Source organism: Polypterus senegalus, chromosome 10 (genome assembly GCF_016835505.1).
Source record: "Polypterus senegalus isolate Bchr_013 chromosome 10, ASM1683550v1, whole genome shotgun sequence".
In the NCBI taxonomy this organism is placed as follows: domain Eukaryota; kingdom Metazoa; phylum Chordata; class Cladistia; order Polypteriformes; family Polypteridae; genus Polypterus; species Polypterus senegalus.
The window spans coordinates 24,623,245-24,644,765 of record NC_053163.1 but is presented as its reverse complement, the minus strand read 5'-3'; the positions used below and the strand labels follow the sequence as shown (position 1 = coordinate 24,644,765).

The 21,521-nt window shown below is 41.0% G+C and overlaps 1 protein-coding gene across 2 annotated transcripts in view; it reads left to right on the top strand.

Moving 5' to 3' along the window:
* Nucleotides 1–21,521, top strand: part of LOC120536964 (voltage-dependent T-type calcium channel subunit alpha-1I-like) — an 808,892-nt gene that overhangs the window by 362,342 nt on the left and 425,029 nt on the right. For both annotated transcript variants that reach the window (XM_039765546.1, XM_039765545.1), the window contains exon 4: nucleotides 17,094–17,227. In XM_039765546.1, coding sequence (XP_039621480.1) covers nucleotides 17,094–17,227 — 134 coding nt within the window. The remainder of the gene's footprint in view (nucleotides 1–17,093; nucleotides 17,228–21,521) is intronic.

Here is a 21,521-nt window from a genome sequence, read left to right as displayed (position 1 = left end):
GACCAGGCAAATTGATTTACAAGAGTAATTTCTGAGATACTGAATTTATTTAAATATACACATATACTCGCTTGCACACATTCACGCACTCAAGAAATGTATAACTGTAGACAGCTGACAGCTTGCTTGCCCTTCCAGAGCACATGCTGAATGATGAAGAACAACAGAAATGAACACACAAACACAGCAAATCTGTAAAGGTCGATATGCATGGAGGCCTTAAGTCTGTCATTGCATCTTCTTTAGTTTGTTTGGCTCAATGAGTTTAGATTCAAATTAAATAGCTTTATTATTGTTCACTTGATTTAATTCTTTTCATTCTAATTGACATTTATTTGTGTACTTACTAAATATTATAGAAGTTAATTTACTTCTTTTATATAGTACGGTACAATTGGTTGCATTGTAAAAATCTTCCATTAAGTGAGTTCCTGCGGTATCACTAAAGTGTAATTGAAGTGAAATTCCTGTATGGACCACTATGACGATGTGGGTTCTGGCTCCACACTCCCTTTGATGTTTGGAAGCACTTGAACCCAACACCGTCAATAACGTAACCGAGTGAGCTAGTCAGTGAAGGCAAATAAACACTTGAGCAAGGGGTGGTGCAAAAAGCGCAATAGTGCTTTTATTTAAAACAGTCAACAAAACAGGTGTTCAAATAAATAGTGCAGTACTCCAAATGTTTCATTAAATAAATAATCCAATAAAAGAACGTGGAGGTAAAACCAATAAATAGAAAAAAACAATCCTTAAAAACCAGAGGTTAAAATCTTCTCATGGAAGCAGTCTTAAAAACAACAAACAAGCTCGGTGCTTCTTTTCTGCTAGCGTCTCAGTTAGCGTTTCTGTTAGCGTCTCACCTGCTTATCCCGTTTGGGCTTAGCAGCAGGCAAGACGCTCTCTGCAGCTGTCCTCCTCTACACACTCGAGACTGGAGACCTCCCGATCCCTGGCTTCGGTTTGGCTCTCATCCCAGTCCCCGAGACTTGATTACCCCAATGGCCAGGACGCACACATTGGGGACTCCACCACCAAGCCTCCCGACTTCCGCTGCCTTCTGCGGCTCATCGCTTTCACCAGGTCACTCCCGCTACATGGTCGCTCAACGGGAGCAACATCCACTCAATCACCTGGGTGTCGGCCTAACACCCAGCTTCCTCACAGCTGCCCTCGAGCGCTCGATCGCACGCTCACCACACGCACGCACCGCCTGCTTCCTCGCTCCCTGTAACCTCTGTCTTCTTTTTTTTCTCATTCTTTTTCTCATCTTTCCATTTTTCCACCCTCACAACCAACTCGCGCTTCTTTTTAAATGACGAGGGCCACAGCAGCTGCAGCATTAGCCATGGGACAATCATAAATGTGGGCAGTTCCTCACCTGTGCACTAGGTGAGAAACGCCCACACCCTACGGATCGCCCCACGGCTCGCTATGGCCCAACGTCCCCTCGCTAAGCCGCGAGCGCGTCAATTATTTATTTAAAAATGGCCTTTACTCAGTGAGCTGTGGACCCGCTATACCACAACCACTCCATTTTTTTTCCTGTTTGTGACACAATCAGAACTGTTAGTTAGTTTTGTTCGCCATTTACCACTTGGGCAATGGAATTTTACTTGTGGTTGCTCTCAGAAAAATGCAAACAACGTTAAAACTCAAAAATTAGGTGCATTCAAGGACTGTGCAGTGACTGTAATCCTTAAAGTACTGGCTTTAGAAGGTAGGGGTGGGCAAAGTCGGTTCTGGAGGGCTGTTGAGGAGTCAGTTAGTGCTGATGAGACACTTATTGCTCAAACTACCTTTTTTATGCTTTCTTTTAGTCATCTCTCTTGTTACAATTGCCCACTCTTAATTACTTATTTTATTCTTAATGAACTGCCTTCATTGTTTTTAATTGCTCCTTGTTAGCGATTGGATGTAAATGACAAAGCCAGCAGATCTCCATCTAACTCATTTCAATTCATCCCTATGTGTAATGTCTTGTTTAATAAAATATTTGAAAAAGAGAAATGGAGAAAGACTGTGAATTAATCATCTGCTGCAGGCTTCAGATCATCTGGATGACGTTCATGCAAAGGAAGAACCTCTACAACATTCGAATGACCTTACATGGCACATTGGAAACACTAGCAAGTTATACAATTAAAAGATATCTGTTACTGGGAAAGATTGGTGTCTGATTAAGCAACTGGGCTGCAATAAAAACCTACAGCCCTCCAGGGCTGGCATTGCCTACCCTGTTCTAGAACTTTCTCAATCTATTTAAAAGTTGTGAGGGCAAAAAACATGCCACTAGTCCAGTTGTCTCAAACTCCGGTTGTGGAGGTCCACAGTAGCTGCAGGTTTTCATTCTAACCCTTTTCTTAATTGGTGACCAGTTTTTGCTGCTAATTAACTCCTTTTCCTTTCATTTTAATTGAATTTTTTTTTTTTTTAAGATTTGTTCCCCTGAATTGCTTCATTTCTTTCCTTAAACAGCACCCAAACAGAAGTGAGAGAGCCAACAAAAGACCAACTAATTCAGGGCCTGAAAATCCAATGAATTTCACTCCAACCAGTTGTTTAATTAGATGGCGATTCTTGTCATTAATTAAACCCGTTCTTTAATTCCATGGCTTGTTACGGCTCTCATTGTGCAATAGCAGACATTTTCGAAATTCTTGATTTTCTCTTTCCTAAAATGTTTAGGGGACCTGAGCAGATCAACCTTCCTGAGACCTTCATCTTTCTTTATATTCAGATATTACATGATGAACACAGTTTGCTGCTCATGTTTTGGCTCATTTTGAATCTCATTATTGTTTGGCAGCTAATTAAGGGAAAATAAACAATTAAGGGGTCTGTGTCTTCAAGAACAAGTCAATTAAATTGAATTCAAAACAAGTTCATTTGAAGGAAAAACAGGTCATTAAATAAGAAAAGGGTTAGAATGAAAACCTGCAGCTATTGCGGTCCACCAGGACCGGAGTTGGGGACCCATGCAGTATAGTCTGCTCCCTTCACTGTATTCTAATTTTAAAACAAGCAAAGCAGACACCTGGAAGAAGAACAAAAAATAATGAAAGGCTGCAACTGCTCTAGTTCATCACACTCTGTCTCTCTGTAACTCACTCACACCCTGCATATTCACACACAGGACATATTGCAATTTATTTAAAAAAAAAAAACAGCTTTTTGTATCAAATTCTTTCTTGGCATGAGCATGTCTGGCTGTAGTGATATGTTTTTAATAAAATGAACCTGGAAAGCTATTCAGTTATAACAAGTGTTAAGAAATATCAAAAGGAAAAGATTACAAAGAGTGACCGTTATGGATATCAGGTGATTGTAGCACTCTGATGGTAAATCCTAGAATGACCAGATTTTCAAAGTCTCAAACCTGGATACTTGTGTGGCATGCATGCCAACACATAAAGCCGTCCTCATTTGTTTAGTGCCTGCTTAACTCATCCTCATCATCATCAGTGAAGGGTTACGGTAGAGGAAAAAAATTAAAAACACTTTCACAAGTGAACTCATAATTACACAGAGGGATTGGTGTTGAAACAAATAAATGGCAGTACTCTCTGTTTTTAAACTTGTTCTTGGCTGTCCTCATGATGCTGTTTGCAAATTAATTTTTTTTAATAAAACCTTCCTTCCTTTAGTTTTGAATGCACTATTAAAGGTGGTGGTGGGTGCTGGGAAGGGGAGAGGGTCACCCTTGGAGTTTCATACTGTATGTGGTTCAGCAGAGCAAAATCTTATTGGAGAGGCAGCCTGTTAAAATATTTTGATATTCTTCAGTTTTTTATCTGGACGCATAGCTTAAAATTGGGACTGTCCCTGTCACCAGGGTGTCTGGTCTCTTTAGTACATTATAGTGACAGTAAAATAGTGAATCATTATTAACTGAAGATACTGATCTGTGAGGTTACTGAGTAAATGTTTTTTGCTCTGTGTACAATATGCCACAAGGTACTTTATTCATATCTAAATAACCTTTTGGTTTCCTGGCTTGCATTTTATACTTTTATGTTTAATAAGATCAATAAAATTAGCTGGTATGACTTAAACCATCAGGAGGAGTGTGATGCATGCAGTAGGTGATGTGTTGGACTTGCTGATAGAGTATTGCCATCCCATGCATTCGAGTGCAAGCCATCCATGATAGCGAGTTCCTAACCCTGTTGGTGTTTTATTAACTTGTAATGGGGATCTGTTTGCTACCAGTAGTGGCTACTGCAAGTGAAAAACTGGAAGATATTCCCCGTATACAACTTGGTGTAACTTCCGTCAAGGTAAAATTCAAAGAGTAAACTAATTCATAGCTGAAGTCGCACTGAATGTTTCTCTGTTTTAAGATACAGAAGTTCACAAATTCACCAATGCTTTTCATTGGGAGTCGAGCAAAATGAAACCTTTTATTGGCTAACTCAAAAGATTACAATATGCAAGATGAAGAAGGGGCCTGAGCTGCCTGGAAAGCTTGCATATTGAAATCTTTTTAGTTAGCCAATAAAAGGTGTCATTTTACTTGACTTCTCAATGCATCCATAATGGCTAACACGGTACAACACCCTCATATTACAGATATACAAGACGCTGAAATGTACCGCTACTACGTGGAATGGGAGGTTTTGAAATTTTGAAACTGTACAGCTTAATCTGTTTAAGATATCTCAACCAAAATTTAGTTGTCTTGACAAATTTCTTTGAAGAAGCATGCCACATTTCAACAGAATTGGTCTACTGGTAGCTGAGTTGTTTCATGCATACAGACAAACTGGCATGGCTACTGCAATAGGTGCTTTGTGCATTATCTGCAAACATAATGCAGTATAAGAACAATAGAGCAACTGTAATTATTTATCTTGGCTTTTATATTACAGTACAATCCCTCTTAACCGGCCACCTCGGGACTGGACTCATGGCTGGTTGCCATTTTGGCCAGTTAATCCGACACATACCTATTTTCATGTAAAAAAATATTTGTAAGGTATGTATTGTACCTCTTCAATATTTCTGAAGAAACCATATTCACAAGGCTTCATTCACGATTTTGCACACTGTTTTTTTTCTCGTACAATGACTGGACAGTGTGGTTTAGCTGATCCACAGCTCAAGTCAAAAAGGCCACTTTTTAAATGAATAATCGCTGCACACGTGGCTTAGCGAAGGGGTGTGGTATGTGTGGCCGATCTTTCCCAGGGAATTCGTGATGCGGGCAAACCTAGCTTAAGTGCACAGGCGAGGATTCATTCGCATCCGTATTTGTTCCCGGGAACTGTTAATTGCCACATCTGATCCACATCCCCGTGATAAATAGAAGTGTGAGGCAGCTAGGGGGAGAACAGGAAAGAACGAGAGGTTAATGGAGAAGGAAGCAGGTAGAGGACAACCGGTGCATGAGAGCGAACGAGAGAGAGTAGATTCGATGGAACAAAGGCATATAGCTGGGAGGTGAACCCCTGCAGAGGAGTGTTTGGCCGACACTCGGTGGGGCTGAAGAAAGCGTTGGCTCCAGCTGAGCAATCACGGAGCTGGAGTGACCAGTATTGAAGATGACTGGCCATTGAAAGATAGCGTCAGTCGTGGAGGCTTTGGGCTGGTTTAGCCTCAGCATGAGCACCCTGGCCGCTGGGGAAAGAACACAAGTCTCGGTCCGGATGGAACCCGATGTAGCCAGGGATTGGAGTGCTACCAGACCAGTGTGGAAGGCAGCTGCACCTGCAGGTAGAGTGACTCCCCTGTTGCGAAGCCTGATGGGAGAAGCAGGGGAGCCACCAGGTAGAAAGAAGGAGGCACCATGCTTTGGATTTTAAGAGATCGCTTCCAGCCATCGTTTTAACCTCGTTTGCGTTGTTTTTAAAGGACTTGTTTTTTTTACTAATGGATTTTAACCTCCACTAATTCACTCGCTTTAATGGATTATTTATTTAAAGAAGTCTTTTGATACACTGCACTGTATTTAATTTGAACACTGTTTTGTTGTTTGCTGGTTTTAAAGTACCTTTCACCTTCCAGGAAATGAAGGAAGTGCATATACACTCACCTAAAAGATTATTAGGAACACCATACTAATGCGGTGTTTGACCCCCTTTCACCTTCAGAACTGCCTTAATTCTACGTGGCATTGATTCAACAAGGTGCTGAAAGCATTCTTTAGAAATGTTGGCCCATATTGATAGGATAGTATCTTGCAGTTGATGGAGATTTGTGGGATGCACATCCAGGGCACGAAGCTCCCGTTCCACCACATCCCAAAGATGCTCTATTGGGTTGAGATCTGGTGACTGTGGGGGCCATTTTAGTACAGTGAACTCATTGTCATGTTCAAGAAACCAATTTGAAATGATTCGAGCTTTGTGACATGGTGCATTATCCTGCTGGAAGTAGCCATCAGAGGATGGGTACATGGTGGTCATGAAGGGATGGACATGGTCAGAAACAATGCTCAGGTAACCCGTGGAATTTAAACAATTCCCAATTGGCACTAAGGGGCCTAAAGTGTGCCAAGAAAACATCCCCCACACCATTACACCACCACCACCAGCCTGCACAGTGGTAACAAGGCATGATGGATCCATGTTCTCATTCTGTTTACGCCAAATTCTGACTCTACCATTTGAATGTCTCAACAGAAATTGAGACTCATCAGACCAGGCAACATTTTCCCAGTCTTCAACTGTCCAATTTTGGTGAGCTCGTGCAAATTGTAGCCTCTTTTTCCTATTTGTAGTGGAGATGAGTTGTACCCGGTGGGGTCTTCTGCTGTTGTAGCCCATCCACCTCAAGGTTGTGCGTGTTGTGGCTTCACAAATGCTTTGCTGCATACCTCGGTTGTAATGAGTGGTTATTTCAGTCAAAGTTGCTCTTCTATCAGCTTGAATCAGTCGGCCCATTCTCCTCTGACCTCTAGCATCAACAAGGCATTTTCGCCCACAGGACTGCCGCATACTGGATGTTTTTCCCTTTTCACACCATTCTTTGTAAACCCTAGAAATGGTTGTGCGTGAAAATCCCAGTAACTGAGCAGATTGTGAAATACTCAGACCGGCCCATCTGGCACCAACAACCATGCCACGCTCCAAATTGCTTAAATCACCTTCTCTTTCCCATTCTGACATTCAGTTTGGAGTTCAGGAGATTGTCTTGACCAGGACCACACCCCTAAATGCATTGAAGCAACTGCCATGTGATTTGGTTGATTAGATAATTGCATTAATGAGAAATTGAACAGATGTTCCTAATAATCCTTTAGGTGAGTGTATATAATATAAAGAACTCAGGATTAAAAAAAATATATATTTTATTTTAACAGACTGGTTAATCCGTTGGCCAGTTAATACGAGGCCAGTTAAGAGGGATTGTACTGTACTTGAGTATTGTTGTCTTATAGTTGTCAGTAAGGGTCCAAGAGTAGACTTGGTGAACATCACCACAGCAGCCTTAATGTCTGGTCAAGGCAAGTAGATGTATGCTAAATCTGGGCAATTAACACTCATCCTTACTAAAGTTTATTCAGTTGATCTGCCTCTCCAGAGTGAGAGGCGTTGGCACCTTTTGGCGTTTGGAGAAAGTTAATTGATCCGACTAAACCAGGGGTCCTCAATCACAGTCCTGGTGGACCCCAGTGGCTACGGGTTTTCCTTCCAGCTAGTTTCCCAATTGGTAGACATGATTGCTGATAATGAAATTTAGTATTTAACTATTTGGCTTGTTACTGCTTTCATTCATCCAAGAAAAAATGTAATTGCATTGTAGAGTTTCCTTCTCTGAGAGCATTATCTATGAATTTGTAGAGTAGAACAGATTTAAACTTAATGGTCTTTTCCAAATCCCCTCTCATTCATTTCTAAGCATTTTTTTTAACACAGATACTTCATGGTGCATATGCGCAGGTTTAAAAGAAAGCATGTTAGCTGGGTTATCTGCATTTCACTATGAACTAATGTCTGGTTAAGAAAACAGGCAGCAATGAAAACTTAAATGCAGCTAAAACAACTAAAAAAATGCAATTTAGGATTCTGCATTCTAACAGGCAATTTAAATAGGATTAAGCCAACAAAGTACTGCTTTAGTAGTAAATAAATGGGTTCTAATTAAGGAATTGGTAGATGTGAAAACCTGCAACCACTGCGGACCTCCATGACTGTAATTGAGGACCTCGGATCGATTCTACAATGTAACAAAAATTTGTCTTTGATGAAAGAAGGAGCTAATAAAGCATAGAGTTTAATACCGAGATCCATTATCAGCAAGGACTGAATTGTAATTAGGAGACAGGCTGGAATGAAAATCTGTAGCCACTGCGGCCCTCCAGGACCGTGACTGAAGACCCCTGAGCTAAATAATTGAATCGATGCTTCTGTTCATTTCTCAGGAAGTGAGAGAAAACAGGTTTCTATTAGTTGAGATCATGAGGAACCTCTCTCTGTCGATGTCCATTTATTTATTGTCTTTCAAAGCCATAGCTGGGCAGGAAGTATGAACTGTAGAGGGTCTCATGCCAAATCAATGACCCTGAAAGATGATATTTTACATAACTATAAGTAAGTCTTGGTTATCATTGCAGTAACCCTAGAGAATGGTGAGCGTAATGTTTATTTTTATCATCAAGTATTGGACATGATGATGTTGGGTAAAAAGACCCAACAGCTACAGCTACAGCACAGAAGAAACTGTAGGCACAATGTGGCTGGACTTCCACTGCTGGCCTTGACAACCTGTGTCTCTCTTCTCTTTTGTGTGTTGGTTCATGTTGCCTGTTGTAGGCACATAACCTTTGTAAATTACCAGTAATCCTAAGTACGGCTGACTAACAAATCAATGAGGAGAGATAATGATAGTTTAGCATTAACCTCCTTAGCGTTCAACCTGAGCGTCACTCAGGCTGTAAAAACAGTGCTAAAAGCGTCAATCCAGAGTGTCACTCTGGCAATGGTATAGACTTGTCTCACGCAAGACCTAAGGTTTACTCGGGCTGCAAAAGCGTTAGTGCCAAGCGTAACTCAGGCAACAGTATGGGCGTATCTTGTGTAAATGTCAGGCCCAAGCGTTACCTGGGTAACAGTGTAAACGCGTCTTCTCTTGGCCTCTGTCAAAAGATGAGACAAGAGAGCCAAAAAAGGTTTGGGGAAGCCTCCCGTATAATTGATCCTATCTGCAAAATGATTCAGTTTGTGTACAAGTATGTACAGATCGGAGTCCAAAACAGAACTAACTGGTGAGATTGAGGGTTTTTAAAGTGCGGCAGAGGAAGTGAGGTAATTATGAGCAGAACTGGAAGTGACGTCATTGGGCTCATGACTGGAAGTGGCGTTGCCTGGGCCGGAAGTGACGTCATCGAGCTCGTGACCAGAAGAGATGTTGTGGAGGCCAGGTGGAAATTCCCGTAATGGGTCTGCAGTGGAAGGAGAGAAAGGATCAATGCACTTTGCCACCCCCTGGTCCGGCATGGAATTACCTTCTTTTGAGCTCTTTACCTGCCTCCCATGTGCACGTGTGTGACACCTCATGATGGCGTCTCGTAAGAAACGCCTCTAATTAGCAGTGATGACGAAGTGGATCTGTCTTGAGGCAGTGAAACTGAAAGTGAAGGCCGAATCACTCGCACACATGCAGTGTGCTGTTCATATTAATCACCATTATTATTATTTGTATCATTATTATACTTTCTTTACTCCGGACTTTGTACTTTTAGTGTTTTATAGTAGAAGGATGAAATTTAATAAAAATGTCATATTTCAATGCTTTTTTACACATTTTTTTAGAGAAAAAGGGTAACGCTAAGGAAGCTACTTTGCTCTACCTATATTAATAATTTAAGGCCAAGGCACTGTGATTTAGTTGAGAAGCTACTCTGAAGTACATATTTAGGTCACTTTATTATATCTTTCTGGCCTTAGAGCAACTGAATTGGATGTCCCAGCAAAGAACTTACAAGTCTAAATTGTTGTATTTATACAGTTTTATTCTACAAGAGTAAAACGTCCTGTGCACACGTTGGCCATCAGTGTAAGTAAGGAGGACAGGCCTCTATTTGTTCACTTACTTGTTAATATTTTTTTCATAGTTAGGATGACAACTAATGATTTTACCAGCTTCTCAATATTCTTAGTCTTTCACAACATTTTTTAAGGAAACTGTGTCCAGGCGTGGATTCTCTCATCCGTCCCAACTTTGGGATCAGTCGACCCTTGGAAATCTGGCAGTCACAACTCCACCTTAAGGTGACCCTAAAGAGAGCAGCAGAACAAGAACTCCACGTGCCCGGGTTGTTCCGTGCCCACCCCTTACAGAACCTCTCGTTCACTCACTCACTCCTTGAGCTCCCACAGTCGTCTTCTGTGTACTTTCTGCATTACAATGTTTTATTCAGTGATCCTTAAATATACATTTTTTATTTTATTTTGTTCCTTTTCTCTTTTTTCCTCTCTTTGATCTCTAAATCGCCTAATATGCAATTTTCTATAGCTCGGCTTTAAAGAGAACACAAGACTCGTGTTTACATACAAATATCCACAGAGGCAAGTGGTGAATTCTGTCTGACATATTTGCAAATAAATAATTTATATTCCATCTGATTTTTGTAATATATATTTTCCGAGTTTTCCTACCATGTATTCTAGCAAAATATGTCCGAGGATGCTTTATAGTCTTTGCGAATTAAAAAAAATATATAGAAAAATTGTGATGATCTACCAAATCTGATAGAGTCATTAGAGACAAACAGACAGACAAGTCGCTAAGAGCGGTGTGTGAAGCAGATATAGTTATGTGAAAAAGTAAGTGCACCCCATGAAATGTTTTTTTCTTTTCTAACATGTGAGAATATCAAGATTTGACCTTCATTTAAACAGTATGTTTAGTGTAGGTACAAAACAACATTTGGCTATAGCAAGAACTTACATGTGTCCAGTCCTTGGCGTTTCACATTAATCCACTCCGTTGTTCTGTAATTCAAACATTTATTTTCAACATTATAAATGAAACTCCAAACAGACGCAGTAAGAAAACCATGTGTTTCCACAGCCCTATTAATCCTCGCACAAACTTACAATAACTTCCTAATTCCCACAACTCCCGCTACCCAGCACCCCTTCTTAGCAGTAGTAGTAACAATACCCCATTTAAACTGAATAATTATCTAGCCCTATTCTTTATATCAAACCTGTGTACAGATTAGAGTCCAGAACAGAACTGAGTAGATGGAGGAAAGGTGGCATCTTAGTATAGGAAGTGACATCAAAAGGGCCGGAACCGGAAGGGTCTTCATCCATAGTCTCGCGCCTGGAAGTGACGTCGATGGGGCCAGAACTAGGAATGACTTCATCGGGGACAGGTGGAATTTCCCGTGAACGGTCTAGAGAAAAGCGAGACAAAGAGTCATTGCACTCCGCTATCTCCTAGTCTGGCTCGGATTTACTCTCATTCATGCCTTTTAGCTGCCTTCCTTGTGCACGTGTGTGACAGTACGTGAATGAGATAACGTATAACGTATATACTTATGAATAAGTCGGGACTTCTGGTATTTTATAATGTTGGCTGTATAAGTCAAATGCGGAAAAATCACGCCATTGGTAAAAGAGATTATGATATGCTAACAGCCAGCTGAGAGAGTAACCACGGAGAACACGGCCTTTTTTTTCTATGTGAGTGCGGCAATGCGCTGTATCAGCATGTGCTCCTCACCTCTCTCTCTCTCTCGCTCTTCTCTCACTCTATTGTACCTGAATACCCAAACTATTCTGAAGCAACGTTTGTCTGCACTGATTTTTGTTTTTTGTATCTCACACCCTCATACACCTTTATCATAACAACATTCCTTATCTACGAAGGAGCATTCGATCAGAAGAAAATATGAAGCTGGTTTTAAATTAAATGTCATTGAAGTAGCAAAAGAAGTTGGTAACTGCGCTGCTGCAGCAAAATTCAATGTAACTGAGAAACTGATACGAGATTGGAGGAGGCATGAAGACGTTTTTGAACGAGGTCTGATTTTATGATAGATTTTTCGAGTTTCGAGACCTGATTTATAAATGAGCATATACAGTAGACATCTTGAGAACTGTAACCTAGATATTTAAGCCTCAAGCAGAATACAGACAAGAGAATTCACTTTCTTTTTTCTTGTGCACGTATTATCAACTTTTTTCCTTATTTTGTGTGAACTGTTTGCTTTGAATATCACAATTTTTTTTTCAAAAGAAGACACTTGAACTGTGGAGTTTTTCTTGTACTATGGCTGGAATGCTCTTCTAGTAGCTGCTGTGATGGGCGGCCAGGGCCCATGCTCAGCCGGGACGGCCCTGCTGCATATGTTCCAGGGGAGCAACCATGGGCAGCTCAATACTTACGCGGGGACGCTTGGTGGCAGTCTCCCTGGCCGATGGTGATTCCCCAACCTCCCGCATGGCTCCATGGGAGATGGAGTCCTCCACAGCCTGGTTGGGAGATGGGGTGGCCGCTAGGGGGTGCTACCTGGAATCAACAGCCCGGCTGGACGAGTCTTCAGCCCCACCCAGAAGGGCAATCAGGACCCGGTGGTCAAGCACCTGGAACACTTTCGAGTGGGCTATAAAAGGGGCCAGCCACCACCACTCGGGAACCAGAGGACTAAGCTAGAGGAGGAGTGGTGGTAAAAAGAGAGAACTGTTGTGGGTCTTGTGTGCTTTGGGACTGTGTATTGCCTGTGGGGTTCACGGGGAAGACGTGCCCCACAGGTGAAGAAAATAAAAGTTTATTTTTATATGTCCCTCCATGTCCATCTGTGTCGGGTCAGGCGCCTATATAGCGCCTTTGTTACACTGCATTTGAACTATTTGAGACGTACTTGGAAAACCTCGGCAAACAGCGTTACAATGGTAACGTGAAAACCTGTTTTCAGAAAGGTGTACAAATTCACTGTGTATATTTGAGCTAACCAAGTGTTCTCAGTGGACTAAATGGTCCACACTCATTTGTAACTTCTTTTATGGTTTGACTGCTTAAGTTCCAGTAAGATCTAGCAGACACTGTTGCTCTTGTTTCATAAAAGCAAACAAAGGGTTTGGATGCACTTGTCTAATTCAATTCACAGGCACTGTGCACAGCAAAGTTTGCCGTGGAAATTTTGCTTTATTTCTTCCTGCAATTCCGCAGTCACCCATTGTAAAGGTTAATATAGTTACTGGTGCATTAAAGTTGTTTGACACAGTGGAAGAAAAAAAAATCTCAGAAACAATGAACAACATGTGGAAAAACAGTATGTGTTTACAAGACGGCCCTTCATTCGATTTTATGCCAGGTCCCCAGTTTGAGAGTCAGACTCCAGCAGCCTTTGCTCTGTGGGTGACAGAAGGACAATTTTATTTGCACGGCAGAAAAATGAAACTTGCCCAGCAACTGCCATGCTTGCAAATCATTTAATTCTGTGGCAAGGCATGTTAAACGCTTTCCGCACTTTGTTGTGAGTTTGTCTTCGCAGCTAACTTGAAAACAGCCTTTGGGCACCTTAGCGGACTTTTTATAGTTTTATTTGACAGGACGTCTGAGTGCGCTGGGACCTGCGAGACACATGCGGGCAGAATGTGCGAGCAGCGTCCACGTCAGGCCCCATCACTTAGAACTTCAACAAAGTCATGTCGGAATAAATTATTCTGTCTGTGACATTTTCTGGGGCGCTAACCTGCCTGTCTTGGGAGCAAATGAATCGTATTGACAGGAATTTTAATATGCAAACGTGAAAAGCTCACTTGTACCACTTCTGTGTCGCTCAGCCTCTTGGCCAGAGTGATTTACCATCAGCTTCGCTTTGGCAGTGTGTTTGGCCAATAAAATTGTTACTGCATAAGCAATCACTTGCATGAAAAAATACAAGTTAACGGCTTAATTAGCCAACAGCTTCCCTGAATTTTCTTTTCTTGCAATAAAGATGGTTGGAATCAAATGTAACTTAGTTTTAGTTCTGCTACCCCTACTGAGCTAGGTATTCAAGTAACTGGTGTTATGAGATTACTATCAATATCCACCATTCTTCCTAAAGTAATATACTGGTATCCAAAAGGGTGACTTTGAAAAGTAAGTTTTTGCTATTAATTTTACTTTCCAATGAGCATTTTTGCACATATACAATAAACAAAAGATTTTGGTCAGTGGTAACACTGAAGCATAATTATCACAGTTTCCTTCACAGCTACAAATCACTTCTGCCACCTCTGGAATAAGTGCTCAAAGCTCTTAGAGAGCATTTTGGGTAAATGCATGGAGAGCCTCCATTAAAGTGGCAACGGTGTCTTCAGAGGTGCCAAAGCAACAACCATGAAGAGTACATTTGAGACAAGAAAACAAAAAAAAAAGGCACAGGAGAAAATGTGCGACAAGTATGTGCGATAAGAAAGTCCTCTCCCACAAGCTGCACTGATCTCTTAAAGAAATTTCCTTCCTCCTTTAACGAATCGCCAATGCGAGGCAAACACACACATTTGGTACTTGCACATGCTCAGTTCTTTAATAAAAAAATTTTGCATAACACAATGATTAAGTGAAAATGTATATTTTTTGTGCAATGTCATGTTTTGCCATCTTCCTGCTAAATGAACTGAACCAAATCTGTTGATGTTACATGGAGTACCGTGACTAGAAATTTAGCCACACAATTTTCAAAAATCCTGACTTGGGAGAGAGGAAACCATAAAACCTCTGGCCCTTGATAGGACCAAAGTTCCTTTAATATTTAAATGTGCATTACAAGGATTCAAAGGAATGCAAAAAGAAATTGTTGTGAATAGGAGTCAATAATACGGTGAAATGGTTTGAGGTCTCCTAAAGATTCCACAAAGTAGGCCAGAACATTCATCAACCTGCCAGGATGTAGCTTCACCCACTAGTGAGCCAGTTCCCAAATGCCAGAGCCAGACTGTAACTGGTGAGCTGGTTTTAAAAGTTCAAAAGCATTATAAATGTTACAGTATATATAAAGTGGCCTAGAAATGACAGGAATTGTCAAATCTCTGACTTGAAAAGACAGGTCCACACAAGAATCTTTTCAAAACTGAGAATTTTTTTATACTAGCTGTCCCCTGCGGCTCTGCCCGTGTAGTAGTGAAACAGGACAAATTTAAAAAATCAATAAACAAACGGGTATCGCTAGCTAAAGGGAGGCAAGGTATGCTCCAAAGCGTGGCAACAGGAACAGAGGCTGGCGCGTGAGTGAGGGGTGTCCAGCCCGGATCTCCACTCCTGATGTCATGCTTCCCCCTCCCCTCGGCCTGCAGCCTTTTCTCAGATTAGCGCAAATATATGCTACTCGATTAGCACAAATAAATTGCCCCTGCAAGCAAATTATGATTCTTTACATGATGATAGAAGTTGCAAAATCAACTGGAATGTTCAAGCAAATTATTGAAAAAAGTTTCCGTTAAGTAATTCTCTTGTGAAAGGTGGACAGACATGCATACAGACAGACAGATAGACATTGGATTTTATATATATATAGAGATTTAAAAAAAGAAAAGGACGATCAAAAGCTATCAAGCCCAGACCATAATTTAAAAACAAAATTCACTAAATCAGAAAACATCAAAAGAAAGCAATACTCGCTGTAGGACTGCAATAACACTCTGTGATCCACTGAAGGGCTCACTCCCTAGCCTTAATACATAAAGGATGAGGGGCGGTCCTTCAGCAGTGATGTCATAGTAGCCCCACCTCTTGGGGGTTCCATCCTCAAAACACAAGGAATGTAAGAACATTGAAAGACACAGTATAAAAATATTAAATAATAAATAACCATAACAATATTAACAGAGAATACATAGAAATACAAAACTTGGAAACACAAGAACCTCTGGTCCTCAGATAAAAGTGACTCATATAGAACAAGCTGAACGTTTCCATTTCGGACACACATTCTTCTGTTTTCAGTATGAATAAAGTGAGCACATCGCTGATCTACCATTTGAAAATAGAGCCACCTCACCCATCCAAACATTGATTTAAGGATGTAATAGCAGAAGTTGTGAGTATTTGACAATCTCCTTATGTGTTGCCATATATTTCTCTGTTGTCGTCGTTTATGCATTTAGTGTTGTATCGTATGTTCGTCACACATATACTCAATGACTCTCATCGTTCTTCTTCACTGAAGCTCCTGTTGTGCTTGGTTTGTCTGTCAGGAGCTGTCACTGCTGGACTTCCTTTTCATGCCATCATGGTGTATGTCACTGTATTTTATGACCTATACAGTTATTTTGGTGTGAAGGACAGTAGCACAGGTCAGTCTGAGCCTGTCTTTGTCGCTCTTGCATTCTGTATTCCATACCTGAAGCACAGCAGATGGTGTTGCTGTTCTTCTTCTTCCTATGAGCAGCCTCAGCAGGTGCAATGTCCCCATCTCAAGAAGTTTGCCTTGTGAAAAATTTGAAACTGATAACTTTGTAGAAGTTGGCACTACCTAATTTTTTTTTCCTTCACCATTGCATATCACCTCATAAGCGTTTGATTTATACCGAGGTCAAGGTCCTAGCACAAGTGGCACAGTCGTCAGGAGTTATTGTGTGACAGATAGACACAAGCCAAAGTATTTTATATATTGATAATTATTAAAAAATACAGATAAAAAATAAAATTTGTGTAACATAACAAAAGTTTTACCTAAAAGTGACCAAAAAAAAAAATCCGAAATCCTATAATCAATAACTTTACATGAAAGAAAGAGCCCAATTACCCCCCCCCCCAAAAAAATCCTTAAACTGGGAGACCACCAATAATGCTGAAGCAGCACATTCATGGACTGCAGGCCTTTAAATATATATCACCCCCGGGTTCAATGCAGTGTCAATAAGTCACATAACAAAAAATTGAGCAATAACTGCACCACAATATTCATTAAAAAGCATAATTAATAACAATATTCAAAAAATATTTTAAAAAGACTCAATTTAATGACTACACACTTGAGCTTGAGATGTATCGTAACCCGCAGGAGTTTTGACCAGTAGAGTTTGTTGTTTTCTTCTCAGTGTATTTAACAGCTGCCCTTTCAGGAGTTATTCTATGTTGTATTGCCTGCTTTAGAGGTTTCCTTTCAGAAGGACACACACTGACATTTCTTCTTTCTTCTCTCACAGTGGTTTGATGCTTTCATCTACATCTTCTTTGCTCTGGAGATGGTTGTTAAAATGGTGGCACTGGGGATCTTTGGTAGGAAGTGTTATCTTGGGGACACGTGGAACAGACTGGATTTCTTCATTGTCATGGCTGGGTAAGTCCTCAGAGGTTTACTAAATCGGCATAGCTGCATTGTAATAAGACGCCTCTGCTCTCAGAGCTGCAAGGGATTTTCTAACTGATTATGCAAGGAATTGAATTGTATTGACATAGTTTGTTTTGTGGTCTTATTTAAGGCTCACAAGCGTCTCTGTCAGGTGTTCCTGGTCACCTGGTGGAGTGGCTTTGTGAAACAGCAGACGGATCTTACATGAGTTTATTAAAATCACATCAGGCAGCGTGTTAAGAACAAATCGATATTAGTGATTGTTACTTTCAGGATTCCCATGGCGAGTGTCAGACGCTTATGAAGGTTCCTTCTGGTTTGTTGTTGGCGTAAGTGTTTGTAATATTGTTTAAGTTGAAGATAACGTTCTGTTTACTATAAAGTATTGTTTTATAGGATCTTTCGAAAAGATTGGTATCTTCCTTTTTGAGAATCATAACGCCGAGACACAGAAGCAATACATTTTTCCATTTTGCTTGGGGTGATTACAAGGGGGGTCCTTGATAAGTCAAGAGACCTCACCTGTCAGCAATTGTTGTGAACTCAGGCGTACTGGGTTATTTATTTTTAATGGCTCAGTCTTTTCTTAGCTCTGTCATTGCAGACTACAATTTTTTCCCCAGGGATGCCTCTAGCAGCCTCTCGGATGGATTGAGTTCTAGTCTTCTCAAAAATGGTACAAGAACTGAGCTGCATCTGCTGTCATCTAGTTTTATGTACCCGGGTAGGTATGTAATTATAAGGGCTTGTCCTCGTATTTCCTCCTCAACCTCCTTGAGCCATGTTAGGGTTCTCCTGTTTCCAGTTGCCCTCCCTGTCTATGTTCTCACAGTTATGGTGCCTTCCTTTAGAGACATGGGACAGGCAATGAGGCCACAGGAGATCTCCGCCTCCTTTTATTTGTCTATCCTTTGCCCCCAGGATCTCTTGGCATGGGGAACCAGTGTGACTAGAATGTAAATTGTTTTTCATGCAATGCTAATCTTAAACGTTTTGTTCTGTCACTGCACCCTAAAATGATATGACATGGCTTACATTAGGACATCAGCAATTTTCGTCACCATACACTCTGCTGGTTTGCTCATCAGAATTATGATTATTAATAAGAGGTGAGACACAAAAATAACTGGACTGGGATTGGGGCTTTCCTAGAAAACCGTCTGGAGGTCGGTCGGACGTGAATCATAGAACTGTATCCCCACCTACATGCCCTCTCAAACCTCCGGCCGGTTAGGTATATCCTGTGAAGAGCTCAGTCAGTATTTGCACAACAATCGCTACACGAGTTGTTGGGTCAGAAAAATCGAACAGCAAATCAACATCAAATTTCTCACGAAATTCAATAAAACGGTCACTAAAACTTATGAAATGATAAAAACAGTGTACGGTCATAACCGTTTGTCTCGCACAGAAATTTTTCAGTGGCACAAAAGTTTCAAGGAAGGACAAGAAAATGTGAAAGACGTTGAATGCCAGGTCTCCATGGTTGTCTCGGATGGATGAAAACATCAAAACGGTGAATCAGATTGTTCGAAATGATCGTACTACTTTTTCCGTACAGCAATTTTTGACTGACAAAAACATTCCTGTTCTCAATCATCCTCCTTATTCGCCAGATTTAGCTCCCTGTGATTTTAACTTGTTCCCAAAAATCAAAAGTGACCTGAAGGGAACACATTAATCTTCATTGGATGAAGTGAAGACAAAAACTGCAAGCCTGTTGAAGAGCCTCAAGCAACAAGACTTCCAGCACTGTTTCAATCAATGGAAGATATGTATGGAGCGGTGTAGAGATCGGAAGGGGGACTATATAGAAGGTGCCAAGGTTTAGAATGTTGTAATTTATCAACAAATATATATTTTTTTACCAATCCGGTTATTTTTATGTCTCACCTGGTATGACTAAATAATCTGAATAGTCTCAGCTCTTAAGAAATTATGCCATACCAGGAAGGGATTTAGCCACATGAGTCGAGGCAAGGTAACCAGCTGGTAAAAGTGGCACATAAGCAGGGTGTGCAGAGGAGGCATGTGTTCTGGAATCCCTGGAGAAAGAATAAAAGTGAAAGTAGCTTCAGGAAGCTGACTTAATTTGGAGTTGTGCGAGCGTGTGTGTCTGTATGTGCATGCATAAAGTCACTCGACAAATACAAGACTTCCTTTTTAGAACAGTGATGCAAAGGTGGAAGATTTGATTGGATTGGAGTATGTCAGGCTGGTGTTAATGACTGGACAGGTAAATGGGCCCAGCATATAAAACTGAGGGATGCCCAGCAGGGGTCGCCTTTTGGCCGTCTGGCGTTTGAGAGGAAGTTAACTGAGCAAATTAAATACCAATACTTATTGAGCATTCCTGTACACAGCAAGCAATTTTGTGTTTTTTTTTTGGTTTTTGTTTTTTCTTGTTTTTGAGTTTTTTCCATTTTCTTTGTTTTTGATTTTGAGAACTGTTTTTTCTGACTTCTTGATTTCTGTTCTGTGAGAAGGAGGAAGAAGAGCTTTCTGATTGTTGGTTTATTTTTCATCACCTTTGTTTTGAGCTACTGTAAATGCTGTACATATTCATCCTTGACTATTTTTGTTTATTGCTGTATATGTAAATATCTTGTGGCCTGCAGAGGGCGCACCAGCCACCCAAACCTGACACAGACAGATGCAGGGGCACAAGTTACGCACACATGCTTTTTATTTTTTATTTTTCCCTTGTGAGAAACACCTTCTTCTGTTTCCCAGATGTTCAATACAGTTCAGGACAATACAAAAGTCTTTTCGTCTTCTTCACTACTCTCTTTCCTCCACTATTTCTCGCAAGCTTCATCATCCTCTTCCCGACTCTGGCTCCCCGAGTAGTGGCTGCTGGCTCCTTTTATAAGGCACCCGGAAGTGCTCCAGGTGCTCGTTGACCCACTTCCAGCAGCATTTCCGAGTGTGGCAAAGCAGGTGCAGCACCCCTTGGTGTCACCCATGGATCCCAACAGGGCTTTATCAAACTCCAGGTCCCATGCAGCCCAGGGAGGCTACACCCTAGGGCTCCGGGGAAGGTAATGCTCAGTGTAGAGGCGTACTGGCCAGGCAAGGACCCCAGCCGTATGCCACAATCTTTATGTATATATGTATATGTTTAAATTTGTGTTTGTTTTCAAGTTCCCGAATGTTTTAGCCCCATCTTATCTTACTGACCTCTTACACCCCTATTCTCCTTGATGATCACTGAGCTCCACTGACCAGAAGTTACTAGTCGTGCTGCGGTCTCAACGTAAGCTCAGAGAGGGCTGTGCCTTTGGGGTGGCTACCCTTAAGCTTTAGAAGGCTCGACTTTTTTATTTTAGGTGAACACCAACTTCGGTCACTTTTAAATCCCGTCTGAAAGCCTATCTTTTTGCCTTAGTTTTTTTAAAACTTGTATGTGAGTATGTTTTCTTTATTTACTTTTTTCTGGTGCATTTATATACTGTATCTATATATCCATGTATTTATGGATGCTGTAAAGCACATTGGTCAACTTCTGTTTTAACTCTGCCCTATAATTCTTTTCATTTTTATTACTATTTAATTTAATATTGTTTCTTTGTATCAGTATACTGCTGCTGGATTATGTGAATTTCCCCTTGGGATTAATAAAGTATCTATCTATCTATCTATCTATCTATCTATCTATCTATCTATCTATCTATCTATCTATCTATCTATAAAATTCACTTAAATTGCTATATAAATATATTAGTTCTGTGTCATTCCCGAGGACTGCATTTAATCTGAAGCGCATAACATCAGAATTTTTGGTCTTGCTGGCACTAAAATGAAGAATTGTTTAATTTTTGAATATTATCTTTGATTCCCTGCTTCTACTTTTCCACCACTGGTCCATTTGGGTACACTAGATGCCCAGAGTTTGAGCGTGTGCAGAGGTGGCAGTCAATGCACAGGGCATCATATCTGGATGGGAGACCATCTAGGAAAAAGCTTGGGTGGCTGCTGGAAGAGGTGTTGGTGAGGCCAGCAGTGGGTGCTTACCCTGTGATCTGAACGTGGATCCCAATGCCCCAGTGACATGAAGGGGACACTGTGCTGCAAAAATGGTGCCATTCTTTGGATAAGACGTAAAAATGAGGTCCTGACTCACTGTGGTCACAAAAGATCCAGGGGAATCCTTAATAAAGAGTAGAGTGTTTCTCAGTCCTTTTTAAATTGTTGGGTCATTCTGGCCTCCTACTCATCTCCTCTCTCTAAATGGCTAACTGTCTCTATCACCCCTTCACCACCTAATATCTAACGTGTGCTG